The sequence below is a fragment of the Hippocampus zosterae genome, chromosome 2 (genome assembly GCF_025434085.1).
Source record: "Hippocampus zosterae strain Florida chromosome 2, ASM2543408v3, whole genome shotgun sequence".
Classification (NCBI taxonomy): domain Eukaryota; kingdom Metazoa; phylum Chordata; class Actinopteri; order Syngnathiformes; family Syngnathidae; genus Hippocampus; species Hippocampus zosterae.
The window spans coordinates 13,756,226-13,773,161 of NC_067452.1; the positions used below are offsets into that span (position 1 = coordinate 13,756,226).

At 43.7% G+C, this 16,936-nt stretch overlaps 1 protein-coding gene across 1 annotated transcript; it reads right to left on the reverse strand.

Annotated features, from left to right (window-relative positions):
• Positions 1-403: 403 nt before the first annotated feature.
• Positions 404-16,933, reverse strand: ada (adenosine deaminase). Its single transcript, XM_052058160.1, has 11 exons — positions 16,784-16,933; positions 14,834-14,895; positions 14,248-14,370; positions 11,415-11,558; positions 11,203-11,318; positions 8,917-9,041; positions 6,581-6,652; positions 3,233-3,334; positions 2,668-2,735; positions 2,450-2,579; positions 404-1,174 (listed from the first exon to the last, which is right to left on the reverse strand). The coding sequence occupies exons 1-11, from the start codon at positions 16,826-16,828 to the stop codon at positions 1,070-1,072; spliced, it is 1,092 nt and encodes a 363-aa protein (XP_051914120.1). The 5' UTR covers positions 16,829-16,933; the 3' UTR covers positions 404-1,069.
• Positions 16,934-16,936: the final 3 nt, after the last annotated feature.

The following is a 16,936-nucleotide window of genomic DNA, read 5'->3' on the forward strand; positions in this document are numbered from 1 at the left end:
GGTTTGCGCTGATCGGGGCAGATAAGAGCACCTCTGCCATAAAATCATTCGCTCTGTAGGAAGGGTCTAGCCACTAAGCTGTGGCAAAATTCAAGTTGTGTTTATTGTTGATTTTTTTTTTCCAAACAAGTCAAAAAAGTGTTCAGGTGACATTGGCATTGACCCTTCTAATTAAATATGTACACCATAATCAGTTGAGCGGTAATTGTGAAAACTCAATGGATAGCACTTGAAGTGACACAAAACTGAATTTTTTCTCGTTCCTAAACACGAGTAAAATGCGGTGATGAATGCTCGTGAAGATGACAACAGAAATTGATCTTCAGAGCTATGGCAGCTGTTAATTGTCTTTGGGCATTCACCTCCTCCCCGCAAATATTGACAAACGACATAACACACAACGGAGGCTGCACACATTAAACAGCTTTACTGTGGTTAAGGGTGAGTTTGGTTGGATTTTAAAGGTGGCGATCATAAATGGCAGTGCTTTCTATGATCAGAACGGATGTTTATAAATAATCAAACACCACAAGAAGTTGTGCTTTGTTAAAAGCGAAGAGTAAGTGGACCTCGCCACCTACGCCATCTCGTGTTCAACGGGAAGATTTTTGCTTTTGTACTTTTACGACCTGATAAATAAAAAAAATCCTGCTAAGGCTATTTGGTCCGGATCCCTTCAACTCCTCTTTCACAGTGAATGGTTTGTCCCACATCACACCACGATCCACGCAGCAGTTGTCACCGCAAGGTGGCGTTTATGTGAAGACATATGGAATGGCCCAGTGTTTCTGTACAACGTCGAGAGCTGAGCAATCGCATGCATCCCTGACAGGTTTCACGATGTAAATGCAACGATGCGTGCATGCATAGTTTTCAAATCCCGCATAACAACACATCTGCACCATTTTGCAAGCAGCAGTATCCGAAAATCCCGCAGAGCCTCTCTGTAAACTGAGGTAAAAGAACATGGTACAGGCTTGAGGTGGTTGCAGTGATGTGAAGAGGATTAAGACATTCTCATGTGTCCGAGGTAGAGGTCAAGGTTCGGGAGCAGCTGGCAGGTGAGGCTTCAGAAGGCCGTGCTCCGGATCATGCCGTAAGCCTTGTAAAGTTTGCCCAGTAGCTCGTTCTTCTCAGGCTCAGGTAAGAAACAAGACGCCGCGGAACAGATGTTCTGGAAAACAACACGGCCGGAGAGCACAATGTGTAGTTTCACATGCAAACCGTCTTCAGTTCAGCACGGAAAAGATGTGGCAAAAGTACTCACACCCTGTACTTTATATACAGATGTGTAGAAGAAAACTTTTTTTTGGAGTGGGGGCGTTTTAAATTTTAATCGGCGCATATAGGCGACATCATGGTCGACGGGTTAGCACGTCCGCCACACAGTGCAGAGGTGCAGTGTTCGATTCTGGCTCTGGCCTCGCTTTGTAGAGTTTGCATGTTCTCCCTGTGCAAGTGTGGGTTTTTCTCCGGGTACTCTGGTTTCCTCCCACATTCCAAAAAATGCGTGGCTGGTTAATGAATCACTCTAAATTGTCCCTAGGTGTGAGTGTGAGCATGGATGGTTGTTCATGGATGTGCGCCTTGCGATTGGCAGGCAACCGGTTCCGGATGTCCCCCGCCTACTGCCCGAAGACAGCTTGTGAGGATAAGCGGATTAGAAAATGGATGGATGAACACAGACAATAATTGCATAATTGCTGAAGTCACATGTCAATGTTTTGGGAAAAAAAGAATAAACACAATTTTTACAACGCACATGGGTATTTTAACATTACCAAGCCAATAATTGATCAACGGGACAAGGCGTTGTATCGGTCTGTCGTGGTGAAGAAGGAGCTGAGCCAAAAGGCGAAGCTCTCAATTTACCGGTCGATCTACGTCCCAACCCTCACCTATGGTCACGAGCTATGGGTCGTGACCGAAAGAACGAGATCCCGGATACAAGCGGCCGAAATGAGTTTTCTCCGCAGGGTGTCCGGGCTCTCCCTTAGAGATAAGGTGAGAAGCTCGGTCATCCGGGAGGGGCTCAGAGTCGAGCCGCTTCTCCTCCACATCGAGAGGAGCCAGATGCTTGGGCATCTGTTTCGGATGCCTCCTGAGCGCCTCCCCGGTGAGGTGTTCCGGTCATGTCCCACCGGGAGGAGACCCAGAGGAAGACCCAGGACACGCTGGAGAGACTATGTCACCCAGCTTGCCTGGGAACGACTCGGGATCCCCCGGGGAGAGCTGGAAGAAGTGGCTAGGGAGAGGGAAGTCTGGGCTTCCCTGCTAAAGCTGTTGCCCCCGCGACCCTGCCCCGGATAAGCGGTAGATGATGGATGGATGGATGGATGGGACAAGGCTTCAAACAGCAAAAGACTTAATGTGTCATCAGCAGAGTGCATCAGAGTCACTGAAAAGCATAGAAGTGGAAATGTATCGTCAAAAGGGCAAATGTCCTCACCAGTCTCTTAAACTCCTCCTGGGGGAAGCCCATATGTTCGTGTGCCACCCAGTAGTCCAGCTGCAGAGTGGAGCCGAAAATCAGAGGGTCGTCCGTATTCAGGGAGTAATTGGCTTTGTCCTTCCTGAACCTGCACAGCGCATCGGCAAAATGAGCAAATGCACGCACAAGCATTTTGGTGCTTGTCGGCCGTGGCGGCAAATGAAAGGCAAGCTCACGTGACCACAGGATGTTTGGTGAAATCGGCGTTGCAGGCACCAGTCAGCTTGCTGGAGATGGGACACACCTTGATGGATGAGGGACCATTAGGGATGCAATTCATCATTAACACTTCCACATAGCATTGAAACATTTTTTCTCAAACAATTGTGAAATGTTCTCAAATGCAATACAGTACCTTTTTTTACCCCACTCATAAGCACAAGTGAAAGTGCCACTTTGATCATAAGACTGACTGTCCTGCCCCACGGCCCTCTTATTTGTTTGCATAAGTGTTTTTATTTTTCGCTTGCCTTCTTGTTGTGGGTTAGATCAGAGGATGTCGCCAATATTTGTCCACTGTGGTTTGTCAAACCGTTTAAGACCTTTTGTGATTAAAGGATCAGGGATGCTACATCGGGAGCAGTAGTAGGACTTAAACTTAATCAAATGAGCATTACACATTAATTGGGAATGCCATTCACCTCACATAGACGACAAAGGTTCACCCCCCCCCCCACACACACACACACAAAGCTCTTCAAACACCAATACCTTCAGTTAGCATTTTGTACCCGTGCTCACCTCAAAGTGCATGTTTTGAGCCAGTAGTTTCTTGTAAAGCACTCGGTCCTCCAGGGTCCTGTAACCGTGCCCCACGCGTTCGGCCTTCAGCACCTCCACTGCCTGGAAGGACAATTTTGAGTCTTCATTTAACTCAACATGCATGTTTTTGAAATTTGGGAGAAAAACGGAGTACCCAGAGAAATCCCGCTCAAGCACATTACATCTTTGCTTTTCTCAAAGTATTGCCCCTGCTCGCTTAATACTCACTCATGATGGGAAATGACAAACACATCCTAACATCCTGGCCTTCCTGTGTGGAGTTTGCATGTTCTCACTGAGCCCGTGTGGGTTTTCTCCGGGTACTCCCGTTTCCTTCCACATTCCAAAACCATGTGTGGCAGGTTAATGGGACACTCTGAATAGTTCCTCGGTGTGAGCGTGAGTATGGATGGTTGTTTGTCTATATATGCCCTGCGATTGTCTGGCAACCAGTTCAGGGTGTACCCCGCCTACTGTCCAAAGACAGCCGGGATAGGCTCCAGCACGCCCGCAACCCTTGTGAAGACTAGCGGATTACAAAATGGATGGATGTTTCATACTGTCCCCAGTAGATAATTAGGGAACACCAAAAGGAGCAGCACAATGAATGAATGAATTGAATTGAAGCATGACATCATGATGCACAGAGTGATTAATTATTCACATTCTGTTTAATTATGTTACTTCTCTTTGCTTTTACGAAGAATATCACAGAGTGCTTCTTCCCAATCAAAACTGCATTACATAAACATTTGATTTCTCATTTTTCTTTCAGGGAGGCCGGAACAAATTCATGACCCTTAAATTCATGTCACTGAAGAAAGACAATTTGAGATGTGAATGTTTCGAGTTCCACGGCGCAAATAAAACTTGTGTCGCAAGGCACCACTGTATCGCCATTCAACAGCATAAAAGCTCTGTGTTCAAAAAGGCCACTTCATGGCAGCCCATTAATATGTTGGACACTGTAAATTTGACAGAAAAGTGTGATAACAATGTATTTCAAGCTCAGACAAGTTTTTGCTGAGGATTATTCATCGTTATATCCTCTCCAATCTTGCATTGTATGCTTGCAGAAAGCAAAGACGGCAGGCTCATTACATATTGCAGAGCTTTGAGCGTGATGATTGACGTTGTCAGATGATACATTTGGTAGTTTTGAAAAAAAAAAGCAAGGATTTGTTTTCTGTAAACACATTGAGGGATAAGTACACGAACACTGTATACACAATATTTTCATTCGTTGCTCTTCCCTTCTCTCATTATATTGTGTGCTCAAATGTGTATATTTACCTTTAAAAGTGTGTTTCAGGCCCTGTAAGTTTCCCCAGCGTGGGACAAATAAAGGATATCTTATCTTATCTTAAAAAATAAGTGTCGTCAATGCTTGCCAAACAAGCCGAGGGAGTGCTTAATTATCGTACCGTATTTTCCGCACTATAAGGCGCTTCGGAGTATAAGGCGCACCCTTCAATAAATGGCCGATTTTAAAACTGCTTTCATATATAGGGCACACCGCTTTCGAAGGCGCATAGAATAGATGCTACAATAGTGGCAGAGGTTACATTATGCATCCACTAGATGGAGCTACGCTTAAGGGAATACAATTCAGCTTTATTTACATAGCGCTTTCACAACCACTGCAGCTATACCAAAGTGCTTTACAGAACATATAAAATACAACATCCAAGAAATCAGAATAGTGATCCATGTATAAGGTGCACTCTCAGCTTTTGAGAAAATTGAATGCTTTTATGTGCACCTTGCAGTGCAGAACATAGGGTATTCTATCGCAGATCTCACTGATCGCAGGTGTGGTCGGGAAAGTAACCCGAAAATAAGGCACCGTTCCTACGTAGATGCAATTCAAAGTACTTCACAGAAAAGAAAGGACATCTGTCCACTCATTTTCAACACCGCATACCCTGAACAGGGTTGCGGGAGATTGCTGGAGCTTATCCCCGCTGACTTGCGGCGGAAGGGAGACTTCACCCTGAACTGGTCAGTCGCAGGCCACATGTCGAGACAAACGACCATTCACCCCCACATCCACACCGTCACTGAGTGGGAATAAACAACATATAAAACTATAATTCAATAAAAACAGAATAGAACACTAAAGTCATCGTGAAGTAAACTATTGAGTGCAATCATGAATGAATACAAAGGAAGCAGCAAACAAAGGACCTAAATAAAAGACTTACGGCAGCTACACTGCAACAGAAGCAGAAGAGGCCCAGGAAAACTTTCAAGTCCCAGTTTTCCCATGTTTTCAACTGGGACTTGAAAGTTGCTAAAGTCGGTGAGAATTTAGGATAATGAGGGAGCTGGTTCCATTTGTGTGAAGCATTGGAGCTAAAACCAGTTCCACCCTCTTTAGGTCTGACACGAGACTTATCCCTTCCAAGGGATCTCTGTGTTCCACTGGTTTTATATCATTCAAGGAGTTCAGACATGTATTTTTAGGAAGGCCAGACAAAAGGACTGTTCCAGTAGTCCGGCCTACTCTAGATGAAGGCATGAGTGAATTTCTCTAGGTCTTGTTGGGACATGACATCTTGGAATCTTGCATTTTGTTTAAGATGATACAAAGCTGATTTAGTTATGGCTTTAGTGTAACTGTAAAGGTCTAGGACAATTATAACACAGAGATGTCAAACTTATGCACCTAGAATCGAGCTGGACGGTGACCACCTTCCTTTCGTTTTTGTTGCCCAAAACAACAAGTTCAGTCTTTCCTTTATTTCAATGAAGAAAATGTGATTGCATCCGGCAGTTTACCTGCTCTCTGTACTGACAAAGTAAATTTAAGGGACCCTAGTCACTTGGTGATAGAGCTATGAAAATCTCTTGTTTTATGTTGCAAGGGAAGAAATTTCATCTGTGCGGTATGCACATTGGACAATAAAGTTGTATCCAATCCAATCTGACAGGCAACATTAGTGTTGAGAATGACCTGACCCAGTGGAAGCATGTACGGATTAAATAAAAATGGTCCAAGAATCAAATAGAACCCTGGGGGACTCCGCATGGCATGGTGACCTGCTCAGATGAATGATGTGCAATAGAAACAACCCCCGCCTAGAAGATATGATCGGAACCACCTGAGAACAGTACTTGAAAGTCCCACCCATTTTTCTCTGTCAAGAATTTGGCGGTCGGGTGTCAAAGGCAGGAAATCAAGTGGCACCAGAATACAAAGTTTTTTTCCATTTTGCTTCAATTTTTCCTGCATACTGTTGAGCTCTGTGTGTTCAACTTAAAGTGTGGAACGTTCTTCCACCTGTGTCAGGAATTTGTCACTGTTGTGACCGTCCAATGGCGTACCTCCTTAACCACACAGGCCGCGCCCACCTCACCCGCATGAACTGTCCGGTGGATCCCGCAGCGCACTGCTTCCTGTCAAGGTAATACAGCGGACAACATATCAGCAAACAATACTCAGGTCACATAACACTGCTAAGCCTTGTTGGTCCGTACTTTTTTTTCCAAAGTTTAAAACCGTTTCCAGGTGTCTTTATAAATGGTCTTTTCTCAAAATTAGCATAGGACACATAGAATTTCAGGGTCATACCTCGGTTTTTCAAGTCAAGTCAAGTCAAGTCAACAGTATTTATAGAGCACTTTCAAACAGCCATCGCTGCATACAAAGTGCTGTACATGGAGCGATTTAACATATACAATAAACAGTAAGACGAATCAGTAATAAGTAATAAGTAATAAGGCGGTAGAAAGCACCAAGCAGTAAAATCAAGAGCAAATCTAAGTCATGCTGAGTCAAACGCCAAAGAATACAAGTGAGTTTTGAGGAGGGCTTTAAAGATGGGCAGCGAGGAGGCTTGCCGAATGTTCAGTGGGAGGTCATTCCAGAGAGATGGACCAGCAACAGAAAAGGCTTGATCCCCTCTGAGCCTCAGTTTAGTTCTTGGTACGTCTAGCAAAGACTGGTCCACAGACCTGAGGCGCCGGGCAGGGGTGTAGGGGCGTATGAGCTCAGAGAGGTAAGGTGGCGCGAGATTATTCAGAGATTTGAAAACAAAGAGGAGGATCTTAAAAATAATTCTAAAATGAATGGGGAGCCAGTGAAGGGATGCCAAAGTAGGAGTTATATGCTCCCTCTTACGAGTACCAGTCAAGAGGCGAGCGGCGGCATTCTGTACCAGCTGAAGGCGCTTGATGGAGGACTGGCTGACTCCAAAGTACAGGGCGTTGCAGTAATCGAGCCGGGATGTGACAAAGGCATGAATTACTGTCTCAAAGTGTTCATGTGAGAGGAAAGGTTTTATTTTGGCCAGCTGTCTAAGGTGAAAGAAGCTGGATTTAACAATGGCACCAATTTGCCGATCGAGTTTGAAATCACTGTCCAGTTTAAGTCCCAAGTTTGAGACCGTTGATTTCAGATAAGGAGATAGGGGGCCCAAGTCTACAGGATGGAATGTACAAGGTTCACTGGGGCCAAACAATATCACCTCTGTCTTCTTTTCGTTGAACTTCAAGAAATTTTGTGCCATCCAGGTTTTTGACCATAATCTGTTACAGAAGGCTATTCGAAAAGCGATTTGTTCGAAATCTGAAACAATTTTATTAGCCCCTGATTAGGAGCTAATAAACTATGCAGAAGAAAAAAACAGTCAGATTTGCGTATATCACAACAAACACGTCTGCTCAGATTGAACGTTACACGAGGAAGCGTCACTTCCTCGTATAAGGAAGCAGAGAGGATTCGAGTGGCGTATTCGGGTTTGCTCAGTTTGGTCGAAAACCGGTTTTCGGTCATAATCCGAGGCGTAAAAATCTCAAATTTTCTGGTCGAAATCCGATTTGGTCGATAATACAGACGTTTGACTGGATTTAACGCCATCTTGTAACACTTTTGTTGGAATGACTTGGAATGTTTTGTGGGCCATCGCTGTGAAGTACGGCTTTTGTTACCATCACAAAACGTGTACGCCGCGTGACTTTTTTTCTGGTGTGGCAGCAGTTCACTTCTATAATTGTAAGCTACTGTAAGGTTAAACATACTTTTATATGATAGGAACATTAAGAGATATCTAAATAATGACTATACTCCATGTAAACTTTTTTTTTAAAGCTGCACCAAATGTTTAAAAACAAAACATATAACTCCAACAAACACCTTAACCCAAGATTAAATCGGATTCAAGCACCGGTCCGAATGACAGGGCTGTAGTCAAGTCCACCATTTTTGAGACAGGGAGGAGACTGGGCGAAACAAACAGCGCTGAGCATTGAAATGCGGCTCCAAACTGAAAGCCAATGAATGAACAACGAGGTCAGTTGAGTTGAGAGAACATGAATGCGTTTCTGCAGCAGGGTTTGCTGTCCTCGATTCTCTTGCGATAACCAATCAGATGGCTACTCTGATCATCTGAAAAACGTCCAAGTTTCTTATGAAGAAGGACGCCAATTTTCAGGAATAAGAACAGATCTGAACTCAGTCAAGTCGATAACAATATTCTGCAAGCCCAATGGCAGAGTCTGAGACAAGTCCGAGTCAAAAGCTAAGGAGTGAGAGTCAGGTCGGAGACAACCCCAAAAAAAAGCGTGTCGAGTCCGGACTTTGACTCTACAGCCCTGTGCCAAATGACGGCCTCTCTGTGAAAGCGGCCCGCGGAGTGGCGTTCGTTCCGGGTACTGCTTACCTCATAGGCTCTCCTGTGTCCCGGGTAGGCCTCGCAATTGAGCGACTCATCACCAGCCAGGTCGATGGCCACCACACCCTCGTGGCGATATTTTTTACACAGCTCCACCACCTCTGCCGACCAGCCTGCACAAGTCAAAAGGGGCGCACTTTACGCTCCAGCCAGGCTCACTCTTGTGCTATAAACACGACCGTTGATTTATTGAGCCATTTCATATCATGATAGTATGTGTATAAGTACCGGTACAATACTGAAACAGAGCGCAACATTACGGCTCGGCATAAAACAATATAAGGTGATTCCAGAATTGGAAGATTATTTAGCCATCATCATATTTGAAAAATGAATCACTCGCTTTTTAAAAACTTGTCATTGTTTATAAAAAACAATTGGATAAATCAAAACATGCTGTAATTTGATCCTCCCCCATCCTACCCCATCAGCAGCGCACTTTTTATGAGATTTTATATGTGGCACCCAAATATTCCCCTATTTTGTTTTCCACCCTTTTTGTTTATTTATTTATATTGAACATTTTTGTGTGGGTAAGAGGGGGCAATCCTCTTTTCTCATAAAAAAACATGTAGGAGGATTAGCAGCATTTTATTTATAATAATAATACATTTTATTTCAAGAGTTGCTCCTTTTTTTTTCTTTTCCAATTCTAATGTCCAACTGGACATCGATTAGATGTGTAATTTGCTCTTCAAAGGTCGGTCAGGAATTTACCCCCGATGAATAGTCCACTTTATTGGCAAGCAAAACATTTTTTGATTTTTGTTGAAGTGTATCTGCTGTTTCTGTATTTTGCGCTTGCATTACTTGACATTTCACAGAAAATGTTCAACAACTCTGGAATGACCGTTACACTGCACGAAGCCACAGGACCTTGTGCAGTGCGATGACCTTTCGAATGACAAAATAAGACATCCCCCGAGTTGAAAATAAAAAGACAGAAACGAAACAGGAAATTGCAGCTGCAGGAAACTTAAAAAAAAAAAGAAAAGAGAGAGTTCACAAGGACTGGTGCGCATGTTTGTCTAACAGTCATTATGAGTGTCCCCAAAAATAAAATGACATTTCTGTTCGGTCATGACATCGTCATCTTCACCCCACAGAAATGAGTAATGGGCAATCATGGGAAGTAATTTCGTAGATTTCATTGTCGATTTTTTGAAGCTATCTATACTTGAGGGTTTTTATGATGATGTTGAAACTTTACTCATTACATTTAGTAACAGATATGCATACTTTTTATCCCTTAATTTGTAAAGATAGGCTTGACAGATTTTTATTAACCTTAGCAGATAATTGATTGAGATCTTGGGAGTGTTGGAAAAGGGTGGAACAAATGAGAGAGCAGAGACATGGAACAATGTGAGCCGGGAAGCTTTAGCAAATACAAAATAGTGTATTTCTAATACTGCATATGAAATAGAACTGCATAAGTATATGTACAGGGGTGCCCATTACGTCGATCCTGATCTACTGATAGATCCAAGACAGGTCCCAAGTAGATCCGAGGAGGGCGTTCTTTTATCATAATTCTCATTCAGAGTTTTTTTCGTGTACAATTCACAGAGTGCACGAGCAAAGAATAGGAATCTAGGAGGGCCCAGGGAAGCACTTTAAAACGGTACGTGTGAGCTACGATAGTTAACAGGCTGCAAAAGTACGTCGCATGCCTCAGTTTCAGGCTGTTTCTCATCATGGCGTGCATGTGTCTGTGTGTGTGTGTGTGTGTGTGTGTGTGTGTGTGCGCGTGCCGGTAAGGGTAGATCCCGGGAGGTTAGTTGATCGAAAAGTAGATCTTCGGTCCAAAAAGTTTGGGCACCCCTGATGTACACTATATAATTGACAGTAAAAATTAATTTCTAATTTTTGTACTCTTTAACTTCGGATATACAGTACATGCAAAATGTCAAAACGTTTAAATGTGCATATTTTCTTTATCTTCTGTTTATTCAAATCTACATACTGATTTAAAAAAAAAAAACATTTACATTGTCTTGATAACAGTGCCCACCATTTTAGGTCTTGTCACTCGTGAGAATGTGATGCATGTTCAGCAACTCCTGGCTGCCTAACATTCTACGAAAAGCATGAACTTATTTAAAGTAATTTCGTAGAGGATATTTTTTACACGGCAAGTATCTGTACTTGGACATTTGCCATCTCTGCTAGTGGGTTTGTGAAATTTGAGCTGTGCAACCCTCCTGCGTGTTATCTGAATGGCTTTGGAGAAGCTATCTTACAAGGCAGTTTGGAGCGTGAGCAGTTCATTACTTGGCATGTGGCGCATGCAGCATAGAATGGACCTGACTTTGACATGGAAGGCCCTCTCCCCCTGCCTGAGGCCATCGTTGACCAGTCGGACCACCTCGTCGGGACTCAGGTCACCCCTGAATGCGAGGAAAGAAGTAAATAACACTGAAATCATCTTGATGACTTGACCGACGTGCGGGGATGTTGTTGAAGGAAGTAAGGCCGTAACGTACTCTGCCTGGTTCCATGGAATGGGATCCACGTCGCAGTTGGCCAGAAAGTGTGGACTGTATCTGACCTCCACGTAAATCACGCCTTCCTTTGCTTTGTCCTCCACAAATTCATAAGCGATCCTCTTTATTGCGTCTCGGTCCCCACTAGGGGGTGGGAAAAAAGAAAACAAAGTTGAACAATTTTGGCCTCGGGTGCTCCTGTTAAACGTTATCGGCATGGCTCAACCGAAACGATAGGCTACTGCTGATGCCTCATCTGAACCAGAGAAGCTCTCCAAATCCGTGTCACTTGTTCTCCCTCTTCTTTGAGTTTCTTTTCACTTTTCAGCTTCCGCGTGCTCCCTGGAGCCTGTTGCTTCTACACGTGCCAGTGCCATAGATGTCTTGTTGTTTCAATGCCCAAATGAGTGCAATGGTGCAAAAGAAATGGTCAAAAAACACCTGGTGATTCTTTTGCGGTGTGTCATCATAGAGGCGCATGACAACATCTCTAGCCAACCCACTGAGCACACAACGGCCAGCCACACCCTAATACACATCAAATCCGTGCATGTATCAAGAGCTCCCTGCTCGAAACCCGCACTTTCATATCGCAGGGTTTGGGTTTCTTTGGGAAGTACTGCTTGAGAGTCTAATTCCCCTTGAATGGAATGATATGACGCATCAATTGATTGGAATTCTTCAGGATTCACTGCTGCAAGGAAGTTTTTTGGTTTTTTTTTTTTAGTGTGTGTCCAACACTCGCCGAGCGTCAACAATTAGTGTCCTCACTTCACTTGAGTGCCGTTCAAAGGAAAGGTGATGGAGCACAATGGTAAACGGGTCCCAAATTCAAAATGAGTCAATATTTGCAAAAAGATCAAATGTCTCCATTTTCTTTACATGTAACACAAGGTCCCAACTTCATTGGAATTGGGGGGTGAACTTTTGGTGAGACTTTTAATTGATGGTGTGCAAAGAGATGAGTCTCATGTTGAATTCGTTTGGCTTGGCTCAGTCCAAATTGGGAAAGCGGATGCTTATTTGAGGTGGATGGATGGCTTTACAGAAAGTCGGGCGTACTTCTTGTTTATTTACAAGGAGAACTGCAGCTCACATGCACTTTTTAATCTCTCACTTTGGGCTGCGGCGGTGTCACATGATGGAAGCCAAGCAAAGCAGTTTCCAGCATTTGCGCTGAAACCCAGCTGTTGTCTCACTGAGCCACCTAAACATTACAGATGGCATTTGCATGCGCTATACGTAGCTGGGGTGTTCCATATATTGTCAAGAGCACACTGAGCTCCCATTGAACCGAGGGGCTCGCCATTGTTACAGCTTTTCACAGCCGTGAGACGGTACCATAGGGAAAAGGGCTTTGGTTGTCGTGGTGATGGAATTACGAATGAGTTGCGCTGCCCCGTTTGAGATGAAGCCCTTTCCCCATACGTCGTAAATCTGGGACACGTGTGCGATAATCAGCCCGCGTGAGTGAACTTTCACCCTCCTTGGAGAGGTGGCTCTTGAACGCCGAGAAATCACCATCATTAATCATGATTAGACTTGCAGAGGGCTGCAAACATTCGAGGGAATCAATGAATTATTAATGATAAGATGAAAATACTCATTATCAAAATGAAACAGTGTAACTTATACAACGTTCTCATCGCTCATCTCAAGGTTACTTAAAAACTAAACGTAAAACAATTACGCTTTGTGGATTAAAAATAATCCATACAGCCTCAGTAACCTCAACACTAACATACAATGGGAAAGCCCAAAGGCATTGGGCTAATAATTTGCATCTACGAGGCAGTGTTGTTACCCTTTAGAGCAGCGAATAACTGAACACAAATGCTGTAGCAACAGACAATAACAACACTCACAGGAATAGGTTATTTATCCACTGTGAAGAACGGCTAATATTAGTGCCGTACTGAGTACCGAGAGAAGAGCTTTTCTTTTTACACTGCCCAAAGGTGGCCAAGGTGCACAGACCAGATGAACAAAGTCTGACAAAAAGTATTGTATATGATTTAAACTTACATCACAAGGTACTACTGTATAAACATTTGACTTTTCATTACACATTATCTATGCAAAACAGAGAGCGCTCCTTCCCCATCCGAGAGGGCACTGCCTTAACAGCTGTTTTTTTTCTCCCCTTCATTTGATCTGCAACGTATCTGAAGCTCACTCGTAAGTCAGATTTCGGCTCACCAAAAAAACTAAACAAAAAAAAAAATCCACTTATGCACCGCTCAGAACATGGAAAATGTGTAAGTCTGGTTGTTTCAAGTCAGGGTGATGCTGAAACAGATTTTACCAAACCAGGGGCGGAGCCAGAAATTTCTGTCGGGTGGCCGACAGAAATTTTGGAGCATAAAAATTTGACAGGATGACGCACTGACTAACAATAAGGGGTGGCCATAAAATGCCATTAAGCAGACACACACGCGCATGCTCTGAACCTCAAAACTCAGTTTGTGAATTCTACCTCCGAAGCCAACACAGCGCACATAGCCGAGAAGTCCTTGTTTATCATAGCATCCGCAGTCATGGTTTCCTGAAATAAAATGCACCCATTTTCCAACCTTGCCACCATTCTTATCAGAGAAGCATGTGCAAATCAGAGTAAAAAGCAAAGTTTTGCGGATCTTAAAGGATGTGCTTCATTAATTTTAAAGGTGTGGCTTCATTGTTAGTCATTAATTAGCTTAGCCAGTGGAGTAGCTTGCCCCCTGCCCCAACAATGTACTGTATTTCCAAGTGCTCATTGTTTTGTTTTGGCAATTCGTGCTTTCCTGCTATTTCTTTTGATTCTAATTTCGGCGAGAGGAATGCGGGCACTCACGCGATGACATGCATGTACTCAGCAAATTTGCCCAGGAACTCGGTGAGCGTGGTCGGCTTCCGGAGAACGATGAGCCCCCTCAGCTCCTCCACTGTGTCGGCCGGCAGAGGGATGCCGCGTCTCCTGCGAGGACAAATAAAAACGAACACTTTGCAAGTGTTTTGAAGTGAACACCGATGCTGCACAACCAAAAACTTACAAAGATGAGTCACGGATAAAGAGGTGAATGCAACATTGCACTAATGTGATTTCACAGACTTTGAATATTATTTCTTCAATTCTATCTGTTGCGTTTATGTATATCATGCATGATCAGATGGCATTAAAAATTCATAGAAAATTGGCGACGGGAGCAATCTCATTAATCGTGACATACATTGGGTGAGCATGCCATCATTTTCTAATGTTCCATTGAGATTACAATGAATAGGATGCCTTTTATTGACACTGTACGCATGAGCAATGGACACCTTCTCCAGTGCAGGCACGTGTGTAAACTATAATGAAAAAATAAAGACAATAATAATACAAATAATCCATCCATTATCTGAGTCCAACAATGAATTTAGGGCTTGAAGGGACTTACCTAGCAACATCAAGAATAGTTTGCAGTCGGATGGCCCCATCGAGGTGCACGTGGAGCTCAACCTGCGGGTGAGCGGCCGGGTTTACTCGTGCGAAATATTCCGTGACACAATTAGGTGAAAAGACAAGTGGAGAATTTGAGGAGTGGTGCGTCTCTGTACTTTTTTTATTTTTAGCCACTATGGAATTGATTTAATATGCATGACATAGGAATTTTGGCCATGAAGTATACAACACGCACACGGCAATACCAATTGGTGCCCACAAAATAGGCATAACATGGATACCAAAAATTTTTCCTAATTTTGGGGTTTGATATTATTCTCATGATTAACTTGGATGTCTGTGGAAGCAAACGGAGCCCAGCTTTCAATTCAATTGTATTTACAGAGCACTTCCGAACAGTCATCGCTGCATACATAGTGCTGTACATGGAGCAATTTAACATGTTAAATAAACAGTATAACAAATCGGTAAAAAAGACGGTAGAAAGTATCGAACATAAAACCAAGAACTAATCTAAGTCATGCTGAGTCGAATGCCAAAGAATACGAGTGAGTTTTGAGGAGGTCATTTCAACACACGCCGTCCTCTACCATCCAGTTGCAAGAGAAGGTGCGTTTCATTCGTTTACCAAACAGTCCAGGAATGATCCATTTTCCATTCCGATCCACTTTATCCTCACAAGGGTCGCGGGGGTGCTGGAGCCTATCCCAGCTGTCTACGGGCAGTAGGCGGGTGACACCCTAGCCAGCCAATGGCAGGGCACACAGAGACGAAAAACCATCCACGCTCACACTCACACCTATTTGGAGTGTTCAATCAGCCTGCCATGCATGTTTTTGGAATGTGGGAGGAAACCGGAGTACCCGGAGACAACCCACTCAGGCACGCAAAGAACATGCAAACTCCACACAGGGAGGCCAGAGCCGGAATCGAACCCTGCACTGAGGTCGACGCGCTAACCACTGGCCCACTGGGCCGCCCTCTAGGAATTATATTCATCATATTTCAGTTGAGTTCTGTGGGCACACTATGCTTACGGGGCCTTCGACTTCACATTTTGTGCACATGTTATTTCATGACCGCAACAAACTGCTTTTGCCACGCACGATTGGAGCTTCATGGAGATTCTCCACGAGAAAGTCAGAGACATGTTCATTTAATGATACTGTACGCAGAGACCTTCCCATCCAGCACTTGGCCTCATTGGCCTCATGTGTAGCCCTGTTCCTGATATTTCAGATCACATACGGCCACATTAAAAGCATGCTTGTGCTCCAGCTTGACAGCCATGAGCTCATCCTATAATAGGATGACAGCATGATGCATGGACGCTGACCCGACGGCTCAGCTAATTCGCATTTAACAAGGTTATATCTGCCAGCCACACCGCTTTGTCATTTTACACCTAGACAGTCTCACTCGCTCACTCTCTGTCATTTTCTGTTTTGCCTTATCACCTGTTAATTCTTTTTCAATTCATCGGAAAATCTAGATTTTAAAAAATTTGATTAATGTACTGTACATCCTCTTTGTTAAAAAAAAAAAAGCCCAAAGAACAAAACTTGAAGTTGACAGTGCTTAACGCTTGATGATTAAGAACCAATTACTGGATTGGTCTGTAACATCTGTCGGAAAATCGGCAAAATAGCTGATAATTGTTTTCCAAAAACAGGTGTTTGCAAATATCTCATTTTTGAAGATCTTGTAGACCGTAAATATAAAAGCATTTCGGTGGTGACCGAGCTTGCCTGTGCCGCTTGTTTAAAAATAATAAGTAAGTAAATAAATAAGTAATTTTTAACCCACTTGAGACTTAATCCATAAAATAGATACAAAGAGCCTATTTCCCTTTCCCGCATCATTCTTCTCACGTCGTGCGTAAACCGTGCGTCAAATTCACGTCCCCTTCCATGCTCGAACGTCAAGAGGGCGCGACTGGACGTACCTTGGGCTTAGAGAAGACATCCTGACGGTTATTTTGTTCAGACATGTTGGAGTATGACGCGGGGCTGCCTGCGGAGAGGACGGTCACGACACGCGACGCAACACATGAATATAAGCGCTGGCGCGTGCAAGTACAACACGCGGACACGCAGGA